The sequence below is a fragment of the Alosa sapidissima genome, chromosome 8 (assembly GCF_018492685.1).
Source record: "Alosa sapidissima isolate fAloSap1 chromosome 8, fAloSap1.pri, whole genome shotgun sequence".
NCBI classification, from domain to species: domain Eukaryota; kingdom Metazoa; phylum Chordata; class Actinopteri; order Clupeiformes; family Clupeidae; genus Alosa; species Alosa sapidissima.
Genome location: NC_055964.1, coordinates 8,468,982 through 8,490,235, shown reverse-complemented (window position 1 = coordinate 8,490,235; position 21,254 = coordinate 8,468,982). Strand labels below are relative to the sequence as shown.

The following is a 21,254-nucleotide window of genomic DNA, read 5'->3' as shown; positions in this document are numbered from 1 at the left end:
GCATATATGCCTGATAAAATGTTTTATTTTGGTGAACGATTGTATATACATGTTCTGAATCGTTTTCATGTCATTAAAATCTCCATTACATTGTAGCACATGTAGAATTCAGTTACATTTAATTTGGATATAAAGTTACATTTTGGATTTAGATCAAGTGATGATGAGTGCGAGTGCGTGCTTGCGCGCGTTTGCGCGTGTATGTGGGAGATAGAGAGAGTGAGATGTCAGTGTCCGATTAATTTTCATCCACAAGACAGTGCATCCTTCAGGGAAGACTGAAATATAAATTAAAATGGGTGTCAAAGACTTCCTCAAGGAATATTTTCTTGGCTTCTGGGACTATGAGACACCTAAGGTAATGGTGGTGAGAAACAGAAAACTTGGAGTTATATACCGAGGAGTCCAGTTTCTAGTGATCACATACTTCATTTGGTAAGTTATTCTTGCAAAATGATTGAAAATATATCGGAGCAAATGTAACTTCATCTATGGCTTTTATAACTTTATAACAGATTTCTTCCATCATTGGCCAAAGTCATTGCAACAAGATGCCTCTCATCTACAGTACAGGCTATATGTAATAATAGCCTACTTGTATTTATTTATTTTTTCATATCAAAATTGGCAAACTTACACACAAACAAACAAATAAGGCTATAGGTATTTCCTTCACATGATAACAGTTTTCAGCTAAATGTGTATGATGCTCTTTTGACAATGCACTTGGTTTAATTTGTGGTGTACATTACCTACATTACATTAGGCCTACATATTGCAGTTGACTGAGAAATGGGTTTTTGAACGGAGACTGACTACGAATTCAATTGATTGTAAAATACTGAGCAGAGAATTATGCAATGATTGTGAACAAAATATGTGACCATATTGTCTTGGATGGTAAATGGAATGTTCAATATCAGGCTAATCTTGATCACTGTGATCATCATTTTTCTTATTGTGTATTATGATAAATGGATACAATTTGTATTTTCCTAATTGTGCAAAAAAGGCTAAAAAATAATGGGGGAAAGTCAGGTGAAGGAAATGCATGGATGTGCCAGAAAAGTCCGGAACATAACATGGGTCTGGTCACCAATACTGCCATACATTAAGTGAAAAAATTAACCGAATAGATTTGATGAAACATACAGGAAAGTATTTTGATGTTTGGCTGATGATGAGTTCAGAGTGAGAAAATGGAGACATGTCATGAATCTTTTTTTAAACTTTGTTTAAATAATTGTATTATTATTATTATTATTATTATTATTATTGTGTGCACTGGGTGTAATGTCCCCTCAGGTATGTGTTCATAAGTCAGAAGGCGTACCAGGACATTGAGACCAGACCTGAGAGCTCCATCTACACCATGATGAGAGGCGTGGCCCTGCAGGGGGACAATGTGCTGGACATGGTGGAATATGTCCATCCTTCTGAGGTAAACAATATGTATCTGAAGGAGAGCCATTTGCAGTTGCCTTTATTTCCATAGTAGAAGTGCAACCATTATGCCCATCTGAATGGGCACATACACTACATCAAATAATCTCTATGAAATGTACAGATCTACTACATCTTTGAGGTGTGTCACATACAGCAATGACTGAAGTGTAAAATGGCTTCACGATTTTATGGTTTATTAATGTGCCACTGTTGCTCTGGTTACAATTACCGATATGGAAATCCAAAAGCCAATGTTATTATAATAAATGTGCTTCTAATATGGAAACGGGATGGAAAAGTGTTGGTGAGGTGAGAAAAGTGATGGAGAAATGATAAATGTCCGTACTGGGCATGTGGTTGATTTGGCTGGTTGATTTTTTGCAGGGTGGAGATGTTATTAGCACCATCTTGAGGCGTGAGGTCACTCATGACCAGAAACAGGGCACGTGTGCAGAGGTAAACATTTGATTAGTATGACTATAGAGAATAAATGGTTTCATTTCATATTCCCCAACATCTTAAATTTCAGGAAAAATAGTATGAATTGGTTGGTTGACAAAATGAATTGAACATGAATTAGTATCAATGCACTACTGTAATATTCTGATATTTTCATCATGAATAACTTAAACTATACAATAGTTTAGTACAGACAATTATGCTATTGTACACTAAAATACTGTATATTTTGTAGCTATAAATGCCTGAATTTAATAGCACATTCTACAGCATTATCAAGGGGAATAATACTGGTAAAGGATGTTACACATTTCAGAGCTTATAGCTTGCAGAATGCCCCTTAAGTTCTGTTTTATACCCCATTCTATTTTTTCCATCTACAGGACTACCGCGTTTTCAAAGCAAATTGCACAAAAGATTCTGACTGTGTTGCTGGGGAAATAAACCTTGATGGCAATGGTAGGTGAAAGGTTGCTAACTGCTAAATAAAACTGGCATTTAATACTGTTCTGAATTCTTTGTTGACTGACTGTGTTCCTGAAGGACAGCAAACCGGACGTTGTGTGCAGTACTACAATCACACCTTCAAGACATGTGAGATCCAGTCTTGGTGTCCTATTGAAGCCTTTGCGGCTGTTAGGTGATGTGTAGAACTTATTTGATTTCTCTTGTGCACTGAGAGTCAGTCAGCTGATGCTTTTTGTAGTGGACTCATATTGCTGAGTGCTTTCACTGACATTCTAATTGTGTTTCTCTTCTCAACAGAGAACCACCATTGGCAGAAGCTGTCAACTTTTCAATATATATCAAAAATACCATACACTTTCCGAAATTCAAAGTGTTAAGGTCACCCATTTCCATTTTTGAATATGAACTTAACCTTACAGAAGATGACGATAGATAAATAACATTTATTTTCATTTTCCTGGTTAGGGGAAACACCAGACCTGGGAGAAAGGTGAAATACATGCCCCGGTGCCATTACAACGAAGAGACTCACCGCTACTGCCCGGTCTTCCGGCTGGGTTACATCGCAGAGCAAATCAGGGAGAAATTCAGTGAATTATGCAGAACCGTAAGTGTTTCTTTGTGCTAACACATACTGTAATACATATTGTAATATAGTGTATCACGTTGTAATTCATATTGTAATACATATTGTAACAAAACATTGTTATGGTACATCTAATTTATTATTGAACACATGACCAGAACATAACTTTTTTTTGCCCTGCCAGGGAGGCGTGATTGGAGTCTTCATTAACTGGAAATGTAATTTTGATGTGGACCCTTTAGCGTGTGTGCCCACTTACTCATTCAGGAGACTGGACACGCGCAAGAGCCTGCACTCAGGCTACAATTATAGGTGAGTGTTTACTAGCAGACCACACCACTGCCCATTCTTCTTCTAAACTGGACTGAATACTGGACCACAGGGTTCAAGTTCAGAATGAAAATAATGGAAAATGTTTATGTGTTTATGTTTACGTTATGTAATTTAACAGACACTTTTGTCCAAAGCGATTTACAAATATTTCAAAACAGTAGTTAAAAGTAACAGGTAACAGTTGAAGAGTTCAGATGCAAAACCCTCTAAATCTACTGTATCTGACCGCTTTTCTTTTAAATGAGCATTTTTTATCAGGCATTATAGGTTTTTGCCTACAAATCAATATTTCAGACCACGAAGAAAATGGTACTAAGAGGATTTTGAAGCAAAATTATTTGAATTAGTGGCGTTTAGAGGCTTCTTCAGTTATAGAAAGTTGGTGAGGCTACATTAAGGATAGTAATAATAACAATAATGTCAATACCAAATATCAACCATCAATAATGAAAATGAACCAATACCATAAATGTACAAAAATGGTCACATAATGTGGTCTCATCAGTGTAGACATTTTATTTGACTTGCAAGTGTTGAATTTACATACCGGTACATTAGCTGTAATGCACACGTTAGGATGCAATGTGCTCTGTCTGGATGCTATCTGGATGTGAATGCTCCCCAGATTTGCCAAGTATTACAGCAAGAATGGTGAAGAGTACAGAACACTCATCAAGGCCTTCGGGATTCGACTGGACATCATTGTCCATGGACATGTGAGTAGTACCAGGTAAAACTTTGATTTTAGTCCGTACAGACAGACAAAAAACAACTTTTAACTGATATGCTTCATAGGCTGGAAAATTCAACATTGTCCCAACCATCATCAACGCAGTAACGGCCATGACATCAGTTGGAATTGTAAGTGGCACATGAGTTCTAATCGAATTTCTAATCAAGCATCCTATTAGAATAATAATCAATTAAACTTTTAAATACGTTTTTTTTCCTTCAGTGTTCCATCATCTGTGACTGGATCATGCTGACCTTCATTGACAAAAATGAGATTTACAGCGAGAGGAAATTTGACAACGTAAAGTTGAAAATGCTGAATGAGATTATGTTGAAAGATACCATCACTTCTCTATGTTGTGCTGCTTTTTAATTAACCTACGATGTGATTGTCATTTTTACTTTGTTATTTTTTTCAGTCCTCTGATGAGCCCGTCGAACACATCATTGTTACAGACCTCACCCTCACAAGTTATGGCTCTACGCACTCAGACCTCTCAGATGGGGTGCCACTATGATGGACGGCTCACTCTCTCACCCCTTGGCCACAAGCACACTACAGGAAAGCACTCAGCCTTAGAGCAGGACAGTGACTGTGCTCGAATTGGTGGCACTCTTGCTTCAGAAGTGAAGAAATGTCAAGCCACATATAGCCATAGGGTCTGAGACAGGGAATACAACCATCACTCCAATGGACAAATCTGTAACCTCAACCTTAACTAGAAGCCTTCAAGAGACAAATTCCCTAACTGCAGTGCACATACCAAGCTTTAAGTATAGACCCTTTCAAGAGAGTTCCATTATCAGCATCATAGTTGGCCCCACAAGACTTCCGTTTTAACATTCCATATGTTATCTTAAAGGTGCAATTTGTAGGATTGTTACCTAACGTTCTGTTGGCCAAAATCAAAACACTGGTGAACGTTCTCAAGACTACCAGACGCGAGCCTCTTCTGGGTTGCCAGATGTAATGAAGACTTAGCTAACGTTAGTTGACCTGCAGCTGCTTTAACGTTTCTCCAACCATGACCCAGCTACACATTACGGAAACAGTGAAAACAAAAAATACCTCTCTAACCAACGTAACATATGTAGCTGAAGTTAGCGATGCAGATGAAGTTTAGCATAGGCTACCTGTTGTGGAGAAATATGGCCAGCTCTGCGTCAGACTTGATATTCTTCGTTTGACGAAGACGTCACCATTTCAGGAAGCTCCTCCGATGTCCACTTAATTTGTTTCTTGTTTTAATTTTGGAAATTTGCCTGCCTCTTGTAGGCGTTCATGACTACAACTGACAGCTGTTGACAGTTGGCCTTTGCTAATTTGGCAACCCAAATAGGAGGACGCGCTAGCCCATTAATTAATACGCTATTCTAGAATTAATCGTTCAAAACATAAACGAAAATTCCAAGAGATTCCGCCCCGTAACTGATTTTATTTCATGGGTTTTACGGGGTTTCACGGGTTAGAGTAATGTTGTCAAATAAGCCATTACTTCAATTCATCGTGTTTCCTCACTCTCTGACAACATAATGGTGATCATTTTTGGAATGGTTACAGTTTATTTTCCATTATTTCCTACATACTGGACCTTTAATGCAGAAGAAGTAGATTGGGAACCAAATAGAACGTTCAAGCATTGTTTTTGTTTTTATTGTTGAAAGGGTCTATAGATAGCTTACTTTAGTCAAGTCTGTATTCAATGTCTTTGATATTTGGCAGGGGGAAAAAAAACAGAAGCAGAATTATTCAGTATTACTGCTGGCTCTGCTTGTCAGTGATGCAAACATAGCTCCGCATATAACATAGTAATATACATATTACAGTACAGAGTGTGAATTCTATTGTTTTGTGTCCAAACTGTAGTTTCTTTTCATTGGTTGAGGTTGATTTGTATATGTTCTGGTTTATCTCTGTAGCCGATTCACATGCATGTGCAAACCAAAAGTTAAAGTGTGGTTGTAACAATTATACATCTCATCATTTCCAAGAACCATTCCATCTCCGATACCAATTGATGTAATTTTGCTGGAAGACAGGAGTGAGGGTTCCCAGGGGAGAAGGGCTCCATCTAACAAATACAATGTGGTCATTATTCTCCCCACAAAATAGCTTCCATAACAAGATTGTGGGGAAGAGTGCTAGCAGGTTCACACTCAACCTTCTTCTCTGACACAATGGATGAAGCACTTCAGACAGCAACCTGACACCAATTTTTTTTAAATTTAATGGATCTATCCTTTTGGTGATTGGGAGGAAAAATCCACTTGTCAGTTACAGATTAATAATTGTCTGGAACTGAAAAGAACACTGTCCGGGAAATTGATGTGACCAGCATGGGCGCTCAATGACAAACAGAACTTAACAGGAACAACTAAATGATGCTGTGATCGGGAAAGTAAGTCAAGCCTGACTTTCCGAAGCACTTGATCGAATTAACCCGTAAACTTCAAGGAGTGAAATTGTATTATGAGGCCACAGGAAGACACATCAGTCGACCAGGAGCCTTATGAATCAGAGGATGGGTCCAGCTGTGGGTGGGATAATGAGGTTAGTGTAATGAGAGGAGATGGACTCAGGACGGGGTTGCCTTTAACCAGCCACGTTCAGCGAGGATGTATGTTGAAATGCTCGGCGTTCCCATTATCAGTGATCTGCACTTCCAGGATCCAATGATATACTGTGTCTATAAAAAAGTATTCACCCCCTTGGATATTTCCCCTTTTATTGCTTTTATAAATGGAATCCTGGTCAATATAATTTGGCTTTTTTGACAAATTTACAAAAAATGTGAAAGTGAAACCAGATTTCTACAAAGTAATTAATTTTAATTAATTAAAAATATATAATGCATAATAAGTGATTGCATAAATATTCACCCCCTTCAAGTCAGTATTTAGTAGACACACCTTTGGTCACAATCACAGCAAGGAGCCTGTGGATAGGTCTTAATTAGGCTTGCACATCTGGATACTGCAATTTTACTCCCATTCTTCTTTGCAAAACTGCTCAAACTCTGTCACATTGCACGGCGATTGAACATGATCAACCCTTTTCAAGTCCAGACACAAATTCTCTATTGGATCGAGGTCTTGGGCACTCAAGAACATTCATCTGGTTGCCTTTAAACCATTTCTGAGTAGCCTTCACGCCTCAGGTCATTGTCTTGCTGGAAAATAAATCTTCTCCCAAGTTGTAGTTCTCTTGCAGACTGAATCAGATTGTCCTCCAGAATTTCCATATATTTTGCTGCAGTCATTTCAGTCTTTACCTTGACAAGCCTTCCAGGGCCTGCTGCTACCACAATCACGCTTCACAGTAGGGTTGGGGTGTTTGCAGTTATGTGCATTGTTTGGTGTCCGTTAAACATTGCATCTAGTCTGATGGCATGAAAAGTTACATTTTGGTCTAATCAGACCAAAGAACCTTCCTTTTGACTTTGGAGAGCTTTGCCATTCTCCCATGAAGCTTTGACTGTGAAGAACGCTGGCAAAAGTTGTTGTAAGCAGTCTCTCCCATCTCAGCTGCTGAGGCTTTTAACTCTTTCAGAGTTACCATAGGTGTCTTGGTGGCCTCCCTCAATAGTCTTCTTACAGTCACTCAGTTTGTGGGGCAGTCTGCTTTAAGGAATGTTGGAAAATGAAGGTTCTAAAGAATATCTGAGTTCATTGAATTCAACATAGAATTTTAGAACCGTCAATTGTTGCAGAATTGAATTTTATGTTAGAATGTTTAAAAACCCACACCTTTAAGGGCTAAGCAGATTTACACATGCCACATTGCTTCCATTTCTTAATAATGGATTTCACTGAACTCCAGGGGAATTTTTTTTTTGTATCCGTCCAAACTTATACTTTTCAATAACCTTTTCTCAGAGTTACTACAAGTGTTCTTTTGTCTAATTGTAGCCAGCAATACTGATTAACCAGTTACTGGACCTAGCCTAGGTGTCCTTAAACTGCAATCACTTGAACCACTGTTGAATTATGTTAGTCACTTTAAGGGGGGGGGGGGGGGGGGGAATATTTATGCAACCACTTATTTTACATAAGATTAATTGACATTACTTGCAGAAATCTATTTTCACTTGAATATGAAAGAGGGTCTTCTTGTCCAAAAATCTTGTCCATTTAAATAAAAGCAATGAAATGGAAAATATCCTGTGGGGGGGGGGGGGGGGGGGGATACTTTTTATAGGCACTGTAACAAGCTTTTGAGGGACTAAAGTAGACAGACATATGTGGTCTGTGAGGGCTAGGTAATCAGTCTATGATCACATCAACTGCTGTGCTGCAATTGGGAAAAATGTGTTGGTCCAAACAGATTGTATGCTGATGATTAAGCAATAAGCAACAAACCTAACAAGAGCACCGATGACCTTATAAAAACTGCCAGCTGCTGATTCAGGAGACTACAGAGGAACATTAGAGACCAATTACCCGTAATTTTGTCTTGTTGCTGCTAATGGGGACCACTCACCAGGCGATCAATAAGACAATCAAAATGTATTACGGTTTTGCAGACATACAAGACGACAACACCAGTGGGAAGAGATTGTCACTGTACATGCTTATAAATATAAAACAATTTATTACCAAAACACACCTTGCAAAAATGTCCATTATTCATTTTAGAGATCCTCATAATAAAAGTGTTTTCATGTTTTAACTTCAAATGCTTTTCAATGCTTCCCTCGGTCATGCATTATGTACAATTTCTCCATGTTGTGATATTTACAGCCTGCGGAACAATAACATCTGCAGAACACCGACGTGCACACCCAGACATCCATCACCATCAGTTTCTATTAATAGGGATTTTGTCACATTAGGCCAACTGGGGGCTCATGAGAAGCAGCCAGTCGATGGTCTCCTGCAGGAAGCCCATCTTGTAATAACCCGCAATGTTCCGGAACACTCTTATCTGCTCGGACAAGCTCTAGATGGGGAGGAAGCAAAGGAATCAACAAGACAGCCAAAGAATGTGGGAGATTTTTGATGATAAAATGGTAGACGCCTTAAGTGTTAGATGTTAGACGCACTTAAGACGTTGGATACGTTTTAAGTTCTAGATGTTTGATGCATTATGCCACTGACCTTGGTTGTGAAAGTCAGGTTGAAATCGCCAGCACAGCGACAGTACAGAGGCATGTTGGCCTCCTTCACTCCTTTGCATTTAGCACACTCCTGATAAAAAGACAGAGGTTGAGAGAGTGATCATTGGGAATTGGACACTGTGGTTATAAGTAGAGACAGCAGTGTGCGGAGATCATATTGGGCATCGTCTGTGTGAGTCTCTTACCAGGTCCTGCAGGGTGAAGCTCATCAGTTTCTTCTGTAGGGCCTCCACCAGCTCCATCTCTATGGAGTCCGTCTCGTACTGGGCCTGGCAGTTGGAGCAGAACCACTGTGGCAGAACAGTGCCATCCTACAGAGTGGAAATTAGATTTTTAGATACAGTAGGATTAGTTAGATAGATTTTTAGATGCAGTAGGATTAGTTAGATAGATTTTTTCCCTTTATGGTATGGAAACGATCGATAACACTCCCAAAGACACTCCAGACTGCCTTTTTACCATGGAAGAACTCCATAAACAACTGCAACAACATCTAAAAGTCCTCAAATACAAATACCTGCTCATAAAAAAACTCTAAAAATATGACTAATATGATTAAACAGATGCAGTTTCTGTATTGCTGCCCTTCCCATTAAATAGTGTTCAAATTCATCATGCTGTTTGCATGTCGCTCTTCCAAAGCTCACCAACTTTCACTGTTCTGAAATTGGTGGCTACTGAGATGGGCTTTCTCTGAAATGGTAGTATTTTCCAGATTTCAGTAATATTTACATTCAGTCTCTGAGGTTTGGGGACTCCTTGTGGCAAACATATGCATTTGGCTGCATATGTTACAGGTTTGTGACAGTGAACTAATGTCACCTGTCTTATAAAAACACCCCCCCACACACACAAAATTCATTTTGTTTCTATGTAGGTATATTTTCTGCTTGGCCTTCAAAGACTGTCCCACCTTTCAGTTATTCCTGGTGGTAGTTTTCTGTACCTTAAACAGAGTAAAGGGCAAAACACACAATATACTGACCTGTGCCATGGAAGGGTCCTTGCACAGGTCAAGGTCACGGCAGAAGTTGCAGTGGTGGCAGATGACCTCTGGCAGGACGTACGAGTGGCATGGGTCACGGAACTGGGCGTCGTCTGAGAACTCGCCCACGTCCACCAGCCTCAGCAGGTCTCGCTTCAGCTTGTTCACCTGGTTCACGATGTTGCCATCCAACGACAGCACCTGAGAGGACAACGCACTTCAGTATAACCCAGAGCCACGCCCACAGAAACATCATACTCTTAGAGCATCTATCACCTGAGCACCAGATATAAGATGCTTACTCTTTATGCTTAAAAACAGCATCTTCACTCCTGTTTTAGACATATTTAAAGGGGAAATCCTGCCATTTTTCACATAGATCTCTGTTACTCAAGGTACAGCTCTACACTCTTGGGCATGTTCATGAGCCCCCATGTTCATGCCCCCAGAGTGTAGCATTGTAGCTGCCTGGCTGCTTGTGGATTTGCAACTTTAGTCCCATCCTAAAATTCCTACGGCATTACTGTAAAAAAGGGGCTGGATCTCTTCAGAGGTGCATCCTCAGAGGATGTACTTACTTTTACTTCCTCATTTTGGCCGACTCTTTTATCCAAAGCGACTTGACATGGACATGTCAATTCTTACAAGGGCTGGTTTCCCCAGAGCAACTCAAGGTTAAGTGCCTGACCCAAGGGCATAACTATGGCAACCAGGAATTGTACCCTCAACTTTTCAGGCTACTGCTTGCTAGCCCAGCTCCTTAGCTGCTATGCTACCACTGTCCCCATTATAGGTGTATGACGTACATGTATGCATGCAGTATGTTTACATGTCAGGTGCTCACCTGGCAGACGTATTTGATGAACTCCAGAGCAGGGTTGTTGAGGGGCAGGTGGGAGCCGGGCAGGGCGGGGAACATCTCGGAGGGCAGGGTCATGTTGCGCGTGCCCATCACCTTCTTCTGGATCTTCTGGGTGATGGTGAAGAAGTTCTGGGTCAGCTCGCCTGAGACGTACTCTTGAGAGAAGCTGATCATGCCTGTGGGGGGAGTTCAGAGAGAGGGATTATTACAGGCTTAATTAACACCAACTTTCACCATCACGCACTGACTTGCTACATACATACATACATACATACATACATACATACATACATACATACATACATACATACATACATACATACATACATACATACATACATACATACATACATACATACATACATACATACATACATACATACATACATACATACATACATACATACATACATACATACATACATACATACATACATACATACATACATACATACATACATACATACATACATACATACATACATACATACATACATACATACATACATACATACACTAACACTTCCTATATCAATTCATACATACATCAGTTATAGAAATATCAAATTGTACTGTTCACCAACAAATAAAAAGAAAATACTTGTTAAGTTTTATGCTGTGTCTAAATCTAGGTGCTCTGATCAAATTAAATGTGTGTATGAGTATGGACCATATGTAAAGTATTGGTGAATGATGAGGACCCTGACTGACCAGGTAGGGAGTTGCTGTCCCCTGCTGCCTGCTGAGAGGCCTGGCTTCCGCCCCGCCTCTTGATGGGCGTGGCTCCTGGAGCATTGCGCCGTAGCTCCTCCCTCATGCTGTGATAGACAGCTGCAATATAGGCTACAGAGAACAAATCACAAATCAGTGTAAAAGGCCAAATTGTTTATTACATATCAGGGATAGAGAAACCTACACAAAAAAATGACAAATGAACAAAAACTGAAAAGTTAACTGAACCAACCAACCGTAAATGTTGTTACTTAAAAAACTATTTCATGGTCATTTACAAGATCAATTACATTTTTTACAAGGTCAAGCTCACTAAATTCTTTACGTATTCTAAAATGCACAGTTACGAATAACGGACACTTGGATTGGCTAAATGAAAGATCAAAGCCAAAGATGAGAAGAGCGTGAAATTAAATTCTTGTCAACAGCAGTGAGAGTTGAGACATTACCCGAGATGATCATCAGGTAGTACTTCTGACAGGACGCCGTTTGGGGGAGATACTGCATGATGTTCCAGTTGCTCTCAATCAGGTCTTCAACATCCTCTTCACCATCACCCACCTCTTCTTCGTCCTCATCCTCATCCTCACTGCCTTCCTCCTCTGACCCCTCGCCCTTTTCCTTTTTCTTCTTACCACCATCATTCTGCAAAGACACACACACACACACACACACACACGTTTGGATGGTAGTTCACATAACACCACTGAGGTGCAAGTATCTATCTATCTCTCTATCTCTATCTATCTAATAGACTACACAGTCCTATGTTTGCTTGTGTAGATGCAACATTTGGAGTGTGAATATCTACCTCTCCACAGAGGATGCTGGAGGGCAGCTTGCCCTTCACCCCTCCGTGATTGGCTGGGTCCATCCACAGCAGGAACTCCCAGCAGCGTGAGAAGGTGAGCGAGAGGGAGTGGAAGATCTCCCGGGAGTGGATGCTGACGTTTCAGACGGGCCAGAGAAACAGAGCAACACATTTAACTCCTAACATCTTTACCTCTTTTTACACCACAAAGATCTAGAAATGGGCTGTTGGGACTTCAGACCTGTTAGTGATGTACTCGACATAAGCGATTGCGTCGTCAATGCGTCGTTTTTTGGTGCAGAGGATGATTCGATTGAAGTTCCCGTAGACGACAGAGGAGCCAAGCCGTTTAAACTCAGCAACCAATCTACAGAAGAACAGTGCCAGTTACAGTTTCTTACAAACCCATCCTGGAGATAAATTCACACAGGCACACTAACAGCACGATAGATACCTTCATAGTGCTTTTTATCAGTATTAGTCATCACTGCATTTTAGCAAATGTTACGTCACCTTCTTCCATGAACTTTCCAGGAGAGTGGACAGGATGGGACAGCATGAAAATGAATTGTGTTATAAGTTGGGAAGGTTCTGGATTAGACTGTGTGTGCACTCACTGCAAGAAGATCTTCTTCATCATATTGTTCAGGGTGCGGTGCAGGGCTGGGTCGTAGAGCAGAGAGCTGGGTGATCGCAGCCAGCGGTAGAAGTGCATCACCTGGTTATCGGCGTAGACGTTGTGGTACTGTGTGATCTCGCGCACCCAGCCAACAACCATGCTCTTCAGGATCCTGTCAACGTTTGGAAGACACCAAAGAGAGACAGACCGTAGCCCATTTAGAGGGCCCAATATGAAACGATCACTGCAAAAGTAACAATATAAATGAATGAGAATGAGAGAATGAGCTCATGGGGGGGGGGGGGAGGGGGGCAACCTGAATGTGTTGGAGCAGAGCGCCGTCTCGTCGTAGCTGGCCACAGCGGTGGCGGCCTGGTTGCCCGTCATCATCTCCTCCAGGGAGGCGTGCTGGATGACGTCAAAGCTGACGCCCATGCTGGCGCCGCCCTCCATGTCGTTGACGTGTTGGGACTGCAGAATGGTGTTGACCGCCAGACTCTGGATGTCTAGCTCCACACACACTGTTGGAGATCATGGGCAATTTGAAGTTAGCTTAGAATTAGGAGTGTAAGAGGGCCTTTCCCACTCAGTGGCCAAACAAATACAAGTGCTCCAACAGGGAGAATATGTGTCCCAATTACAATTGATGCCGATTCAGTCATTTCAACTTTCATTTTTTACAAACATTTTAATTCTTCGATTTCAGCTAAACAAGAAAAGATGTCCACAGACCCTTTCTACAAAAACACAAGTGGAACCATATAACCAAAGAAGCTATTAAGTGGCTATTTGAATATCTAAGACACTAGCTCTGCCTACAGCCTGCCTCTAAATGAAAAGGGCCGCATGTAGTGCATGAAACAGTATAAACAGTAGCCCTGTGGGTCACCTGTGGAGTAGCAGCCCTGGCTGTTGATCTCCACCGAAGCGCGGTCATCGCTCTCCATCACCAGCCTGCTGTCGTCCGCCTCCTTGCCCCCCAGGTCGGGCCTGGCAGTGGGTGAGAGCCACAGCAGGTGGTTGTGCTTGCGCAGGTGGCGCGCCAGGAACAGGTCCGAGCCGAAGATGGACACGTCCTGAGGCAGGTTACCTACAGGCAGGTGGTAGTACCTGGAGAAGGGAGAATAAGACTCAGGTAAGTTGGTGGGAAGCATACAGATAAACAAATGTGCTTTAATTGAGAAGTTGCAACTTGCCTTTTCATGATATTTGCAAGTTGCCTTTAAGAACTTCGTGATATTTACTGTGAAGCTGTCACTGTGTTCAGAATTAGGGAGCAGGCACTAGACCTGCTCTGATTGCACATAAACAACCATTTCTCATACCAGAAGTACATCACGATCATTCTGTAAGTATTTTGGGCGGTGGTAGCCTAGTGGTTAAGGACCTGGGCTAGCATGCAGTAGCCAGAAAAGTTGTGGGTTCAATTCCCAGCTTCCTTGAGCAAGACACTCTGGGCACAATGGATCTTATAATGTAATTGACATATGTAAGTCGCTTTGCATAAAAGCGTCTGCTAAATGAATAAATGTATATGTATTTCCCAAACGACTGCCCTACATCTGGTTGGCTACAAAACTGCATGGCTGAAAGTGAAAGTGAAAGAGGCATGACACAAAGCCAGCATAACGTTAGGACGAGGGCGGAGGGGGTGCCCACCTGGCCATGTCGAAGGCCTGCGAGAGGCAGCTGTCCAGGTTGAGGTAGTGTCGGACCATGCGGCGGGCACCGTGGCGCTGCCAGTCCAGCACGCTGTAGTTGATCTCGTCCACCACGTGCACCGGCACCACCGGAAACTCCTCCAGCACCGCCATGCCTGCCGCCAGACGCCGCAGCTCCCAGTTGGACTGCACCGCGATCAGAGTGGGGCCACGGCGCTCCTCCTACACACACACGAACACACGAACACACACACACACGCGCACACACGAACACACACACACAGACAGTGTTCCAGCATCCAAAAATGAATCCTTTATTTTTATCCCACTCTCTATGCTTTTATATCAATAGTCAGGTCCGACAGGAATAATATCTATGTACATCATATGTTGTATATACAGTATATTAGGAAAAGCATAAGAGTGATGGTGGGTACCTTGTAGTTGAGGAGGATGCGCTGCACAGCTCTGTAAATGGCCTTGGCGTCGTTCTCGGCCCGCACCTCAAACTGGTGCTTCTCGGGGGGCAGCAGGTCCTCGCTGGTCTTCTCCAGCAAAGCTGTGCGCTCTGCCCCGTACAGGGTGCTCAGGTTGGGCATCTGGTTACTGCGCACCTGGAGCCGACGAGCCGAGGAGTGGACACAGACAGAGATGAGTAAAAGACAGATATCCTATCAGGAAATGCATCTTCAGGGGTGCAGACTCTCTGCAATGCATGTAAACGCAAATTTTCCGTGCCAAATAGAGAAGAAAAACTGGACCTCCAGAAAAAATGGTAGGAATTCAAAATGCATAAAGGTGCTCCCACCAAGCACATCATATTACCACACCAAATCACTGAAGAAATCTCCAACCTTCAAGATGTTAAGTAGGATTAAGCTGCTGTTGTTGAGATATAAAGAAACAAACTTATCTAATAAAAAGAAACCTTCTTTTCAACTTATTGTTGTCAGCTACATAACATTCAGTACACCCTGTAAAGACACTTTTGAGACAGAACGTTTGAGACACTTGTTTTGCGTGGCTTTGTGAAGCTCAGGGAGAGAGAGAGAGCAGAAGAGAGATGTCCCCTCACCGTGTCGAGCACAAACACGCTGGCCTTGCGCTGAGACGGAATAAAGAGGCCAAACAGCGCCTTGTGTCCTTGGCTGTGGTGATACAGGTAGATGTGACGCACACTGCCTAGAGGAGCACATATCAGCAGAGAGGCCATTTCAGCAAATACATCTAGTACTTTACAATACTCCTTTACATTTAGCACTTTACAATACTCCTTTACAGCTAGTACTTTACAATACTCCTTTACATTTAGCACTTTACAATACTCCTTTACAGCTAGTACTTTACAATACTCCTTTACAGCTAGTACTTTACAATACTCCTTGCAAAATAATCCACAGAGGAAAAACACTTCAGAACAACAACAAAAAGCATGTAAGCAAGATAAAAGTAATAATAAACTTGGAAGTATTTCACATCGAACAGTCAAGAAAGCAATTTCACAAAATGTGCTAACAATACAATACGACTGTGTGCAATCCCTTACCAGGTTCCAGGTAGCTGAACTGAGCCAGTGATCTCATCTCCAGGTGCTCAAGGTCAAAAGTGTCAGCCTCTCGGCCGGCAAGGTCACGCACGGCCTGCTTGTTGACCATGCACATACAGCCCAGCTGCACCAGCGCTCGGAACAGCAGAGGAACCTGAGGAACGGAAACGGTCAGACTAAAGCAAAACCAACTGTCCACATTTAAATGCTTTTATTTGGATTCGAAAGGCAGGCAAGGAAAACAAGATCCAAATACTGTGGGAAGAGTCACTGACAAGGTGACAGGTCTACATGGCTCACATACTGTCCACAATTACCACATGACAGATTAAACAACGCATGTAAAGCTGGTATTATTTTAACATTACAATGTCTAGAGCAGGGGTGTCCAACCATATTTCCTCTGTGAGCTACTTTGACTAAATGAACGTGGCCGAGAGCTACCAATGTATATACTGTATATTTATAGGAGTAGCAGCATGTCTTCAGATAGCTGATTTCCACCCAAAAGCAGCAGACTGAACTTTAAGGTAATTTACCTTCTCTGTTTGTAGACTGCTGTGGAAAATGGCATTGCATCTTTTACCGACTGATAGGCTTGCACCGCAGATCACACACACACACACACAAGCACACACACACAAAAACACAAGCACACACACACACACGCTGCCTACCTACACTATCTGCTGGAGACCACTGGTTTAGAGCCTGTCTACAAGTTTACAAATGACTAGCCCAGCTGAGGTTCCAGTGTGCCCACCGGTCCATGTAGCTGTATAATCTGAACCGACGTGCCTCTCTCTACTCATCTGCACAACAGTACAGAGCACTGTACCTGAGTCTCATACACTCCCTCGATGTCAGGAGCGGAGAGGTCGGCGTTGATCTCGTTGATGTGCTCTTGGTACATGTCCTCAGGGACTGTGTACTGGTAGAGGTAGTACACCACATTGGAGCGGGGGAGAATTCGGTTCACCTGCAAAACGGCAGTTCAGAAACAGTTCACGAACATTCACTTATTTTTTATTTTCACAATGGATACACCATCTTTTGCTTATCCATACACAGAGGCTACATTTATTTATTCCAGCTTTAAGGGAAGGCAAACCTTTCTGTATGTGGGTCCCTCGTCTTGCTTTGGGATCTTCTGGTTGACATAGAAGACTCTGGGGATGGTGAGCTTCATGCAGTGGAGGTCACTGCCTATCACTGCCCACAGCTTAAACAGGCCTGGGTGACTGGTCTCTGCAATCTAAAAGGAGAGAAAACACAGATGTTTACATAATTGTAAAACAGTTCTCCAATGTTTTTTCAGTTAGCCTTTTAAAATGATTTCAGATTAGTAAACAGAATATGCCTTTGGACCATTGGATGAATGGTTGCTGATAATGGGCAATGTAGATATTGTATTAAAGATCATCCATTTCTTTCTACAACAATTGAGAACCCTTTTGCAATTATGTAAGGACATATTGTAATCTGAAAACTGCTGTCCTGATTTAAAAAACAATTTAACTGATATTCTGTCTATAATGGAATGGAAATTTCTAAGTGACCCCAAACTTTTGACTGGTTGTGTGTGTGTGTGTGTGTGTGTGTGTGTGTGTGTGTGTGTGTGTGTGTGTGTGTGTGTGTGTGTGTGTGTATGTACTGTATGTATGCATGCATGACTGCTCTGTCTGACCTGTATGATCTGCCAGGGCATGTCCAGCATGCTGCGGGCCGTCTTGCGCAGGAAGTTGCCCAGCGCGGTGGTGGGGCCGTCGCGGATCACGCCGCCCCCTGCAGGCTGGGCCTCGCCGTCCACCAGGCGCCGCTTCTTACGCCGCTCCTTCCTCTGGCGCAGCTGCAGCTCCCACTTCTTCTTATGGTAGCGCAGCCACACCAGCAGCTCCTCCTGAATCATCACACACACACACACACACACACACACACACACACACACACACACACACAGACACAATCAAGCAACCAGCATTCTGCCACAATTTTACACTATTCTCAATGGTAGAATAGACTGACAGACAACTTCACACTAACATCACTGTGACGAGTGTATTACATTGGAGGCATAACAACTCTCTGATTTCCTATCAGAACTCCAAGAATCTGTAATCTTAAAGGAAACCTCTGATCTAAAAACAACAGGGCCCATTTGTGGATGAAAGCGAGTATAAACTTTCACTGGGGACCAAAATGGCATTGATTTCAGTAAGGCTGGAATATGTATTTAGACAAGAGTTTCCCAAAGTAACAAAAGCAATCCACAACAAAGGCAAACACTCTAATACCGGTATACTGATATACATCTTATCTGCATGCTACATACACACGAGATGGCCCAGGGTGCTGGGAAGCAGCCTGTTCACCACATGGGTGTCCCCCTCACCTTTGATGGTCCCTTGGGGGGCGGCGGGCCGAGGATCTCCCTCCAGGACTGCGTGAGCTCCAGCTCCTGGGATTCGGCCTGGCTCTCCTCCCCCTGGGACACGCGCTTGCGCTTGGTGCTGATGAGGATGGCCGGCTGCAGCGGTCGCGGGGGCTTCCCAAAGTCCTCAATGTCAGCGGCCTCCCCGGCCTCCAGCGTCTGGGCCACCTGAGACAGCAGGGTGTGGGGGAGGGAGTGGTCAGGGCCTCATAACAAACAGATGTATGCTCTAGAGCAGTGGTATGCTCAAGAGCAGCTTTTTGTCTGGCGACCCCCCACAAAACATGGGCCAAGTCTCGCGACCTCCTTCTCTCTAATCGGCGGAATTTGGTTTTGAAATGTTGTGAGATGGGCATTGTAAGCAAAGGCAGAAAATGTCTTCTCTTATAGGTAGGCTGTGTAAACACCAAAGGAATTAGGTCAATGGCAGCCTTTGCAAATCATATGTTGTCCCTCTAAAACTTTTGGCGACCCCTCTAGAGCAGTGGTTCTTAACTGGTGGGTTGGGACCCAAAAGTGGGTCACGGAGCTTGTGGTAAAAAAAAAAAGACGAGATCGCCCATTTCAAATAGACTTAATTGAGACAAAATGGTGCAGAAACCCCAGTGTGCCATGTTCACAATTGCTGGAAACTTGAGAAAATGCCTCATAACAAAGAACACCTGTCAACCTGACAAACCTGTCAAGTACTTCACAAATGTAATGCCAAACATCAGCATGTTCCAAACAAGTAGGCATACAGGCATTTCGCTCACCGCATCTGTTGGCTTGATCCATAGACTGCTCTATATACTGTATACAGTCTATGGCTTGATCAGTAAAAAGATATATGGGTCGTGACTTAATGAACACGGGAAATTGTGGGTCCCAAAGCCAGACCAGTTAAGAACCACTTCTCTAGAGCAATAAATAAATAAATAAAAATGATTGTGCATTTGTGTGACACAAATGAGAGATAAGCACTGATTGGGTACCTGTCTCTTTCCCTCGCTGGTGAAGAGCTCGCTGATCTTCTTCTGCTTGAAGATGTCGTTCTTCTCCAGCAGCTTCTTGTGCAGCCAGTCGGGGTGGCGCACCCTGGGCACCGGATTCTTCACCTGCTGCAGTGCCGCCGGGATGGTGATGATCTTCTGGATGGCACTGCCCAGACGCTCAATGTAGTAGTTCCAGTCAAGGATCTGCGAGCGATTAGGAGACGCAAGGGGAAGGTTACAAAGGCACGGTTGTTCTGTGGGTATTAATGCAAAGACATCCTTTCAAAAAAGTGTATGTATGTAGTTAAAAGCACATACAGTGGGCATCGCTTTCAAATGACCACTTCATTCGCGCATTACGCGGCGTGAAGCTGCGAGAAGCTTTAGTACCACTTTCAGCCACTGTGCGTCGCTCTGCCACTGTACATCGCTCTGCCTGCCGTCCCTTACATAATTGTTGCCGAGAGTAATCCCAGCCTACGAATTCAATAACAAAATAAATCATGCATAATTAAACATTACCTCGATTTAGGCTACTTGGGTATGGCTTAAGGCTTGACTACACGAAAATCGAAATCGAAATTTGCTGTCTACATTATTGTCAGTGTTGGGGTTAACGCAACTACGCAAATCAAAACAGTGGTGTGATAATTGAGCCAGTAGAGAAATAACTGTTCAGAATTAATCTGTAGCCTTAGGTAGGCTTCTGCAGAAAACAATGTTGTTGCCGATTTAATACTATCTGGCGACGTTTTTAACAGGCTACGCAATAGAGGCTTAGACAACTATGACCCACGTTTTGGTTTCGTAAATTAATTTGCCCTACTTCTTGACTGCAATGTAGTCAATTGACTGCTTGACATGTCATTTTTATTTTTCTGTACGATAAACAATTACATCTGCTTTATGCCGCAGAATTACATTCATATTTGGCTGACTGCAGACGCGCCACTTCCCTCCCCATATTCCAATATTAAGATAGTAGCCTATACAAAAAGCACTTTATACTATCATAAAAAAAAAATAGTTAAAACGAATAGCTATTTGCAATTTGACAAAACACTGGTCCTCATTTTGCGAATGCGAGGACGATATGAGCCTGTTGCATTTAGTTAGATGTCTGAGTCACACATAATGTTTGAAAACCACTGGCTCGTAATCACAATAATTTAACACACGACAGTTGGATAACCTACTTCATCATGTCCCCATGCCTACATTTTTGTGAGTAGCATAGAGATCGTTAAAAACAATAAAGTACGGCTCTCCGTTTGGGACATCGAAAACTTTTTTTTAAATTTTTAATAGACTACCGTCGAAGATGCTGACTTGCAAAAGCCTCGGGATAACACGTTATCTCCACTATCATCAGTCATGCCCCTTGATCAAAGTGGGGAATGAAATAAAAGTTTGATAACCACTGGCTTAACAAGTTACCTGCAGTCCAGAACACAGAATCTATTGCAATATTCTGATGATCGGCGATGATATC

The 21,254-nt window shown here is 42.5% G+C and overlaps 2 protein-coding genes across 2 annotated transcripts in view; one reads left to right on the top strand and one right to left on the bottom strand.

Moving 5' to 3' along the window:
• The first annotated feature begins 234 nt into the window (after positions 1-234).
• p2rx2 (purinergic receptor P2X, ligand-gated ion channel, 2) lies at positions 235-4,797 on the top strand. Its single transcript, XM_042099950.1, has 12 exons — positions 235-435; positions 1,306-1,441; positions 1,831-1,902; positions 2,289-2,364; positions 2,449-2,545; positions 2,671-2,751; positions 2,839-2,980; positions 3,144-3,271; positions 3,918-4,008; positions 4,088-4,153; positions 4,248-4,325; positions 4,444-4,797. Exons 1-12 carry the CDS (start codon positions 296-298, stop codon positions 4,540-4,542), a joined length of 1,206 nt encoding a protein of 401 aa, XP_041955884.1. The 5' UTR covers positions 235-295; the 3' UTR covers positions 4,543-4,797.
• A 3,801-nt stretch (positions 4,798-8,598) lies between these two features.
• pole (polymerase (DNA directed), epsilon) overlaps positions 8,599-21,254 on the bottom strand; it is a 30,797-nt gene continuing 18,141 nt past the window's right edge. The window contains exons 28-48 of the mRNA XM_042099947.1: positions 19,763-19,966; positions 18,750-18,956; positions 18,045-18,257; positions 17,469-17,612; positions 17,196-17,336; positions 16,358-16,511; positions 15,887-15,993; positions 15,249-15,425; positions 14,810-15,033; positions 14,040-14,260; positions 13,467-13,671; positions 13,149-13,322; positions 12,773-12,898; positions 12,532-12,664; positions 12,170-12,365; positions 11,700-11,831; positions 10,971-11,164; positions 10,127-10,327; positions 9,327-9,452; positions 9,122-9,211; positions 8,599-8,963 (exon numbers count right to left, since the gene is read on the bottom strand). Of these exons, the coding sequence (XP_041955881.1) occupies positions 8,853-8,963; positions 9,122-9,211; positions 9,327-9,452; positions 10,127-10,327; positions 10,971-11,164; positions 11,700-11,831; positions 12,170-12,365; positions 12,532-12,664; positions 12,773-12,898; positions 13,149-13,322; positions 13,467-13,671; positions 14,040-14,260; positions 14,810-15,033; positions 15,249-15,425; positions 15,887-15,993; positions 16,358-16,511; positions 17,196-17,336; positions 17,469-17,612; positions 18,045-18,257; positions 18,750-18,956; positions 19,763-19,966 (3,480 nt within the window). The 3' untranslated portion in view covers positions 8,599-8,852. The remainder of the gene's footprint in view (positions 8,964-9,121; positions 9,212-9,326; positions 9,453-10,126; positions 10,328-10,970; positions 11,165-11,699; positions 11,832-12,169; positions 12,366-12,531; positions 12,665-12,772; positions 12,899-13,148; positions 13,323-13,466; positions 13,672-14,039; positions 14,261-14,809; positions 15,034-15,248; positions 15,426-15,886; positions 15,994-16,357; positions 16,512-17,195; positions 17,337-17,468; positions 17,613-18,044; positions 18,258-18,749; positions 18,957-19,762; positions 19,967-21,254) is intronic.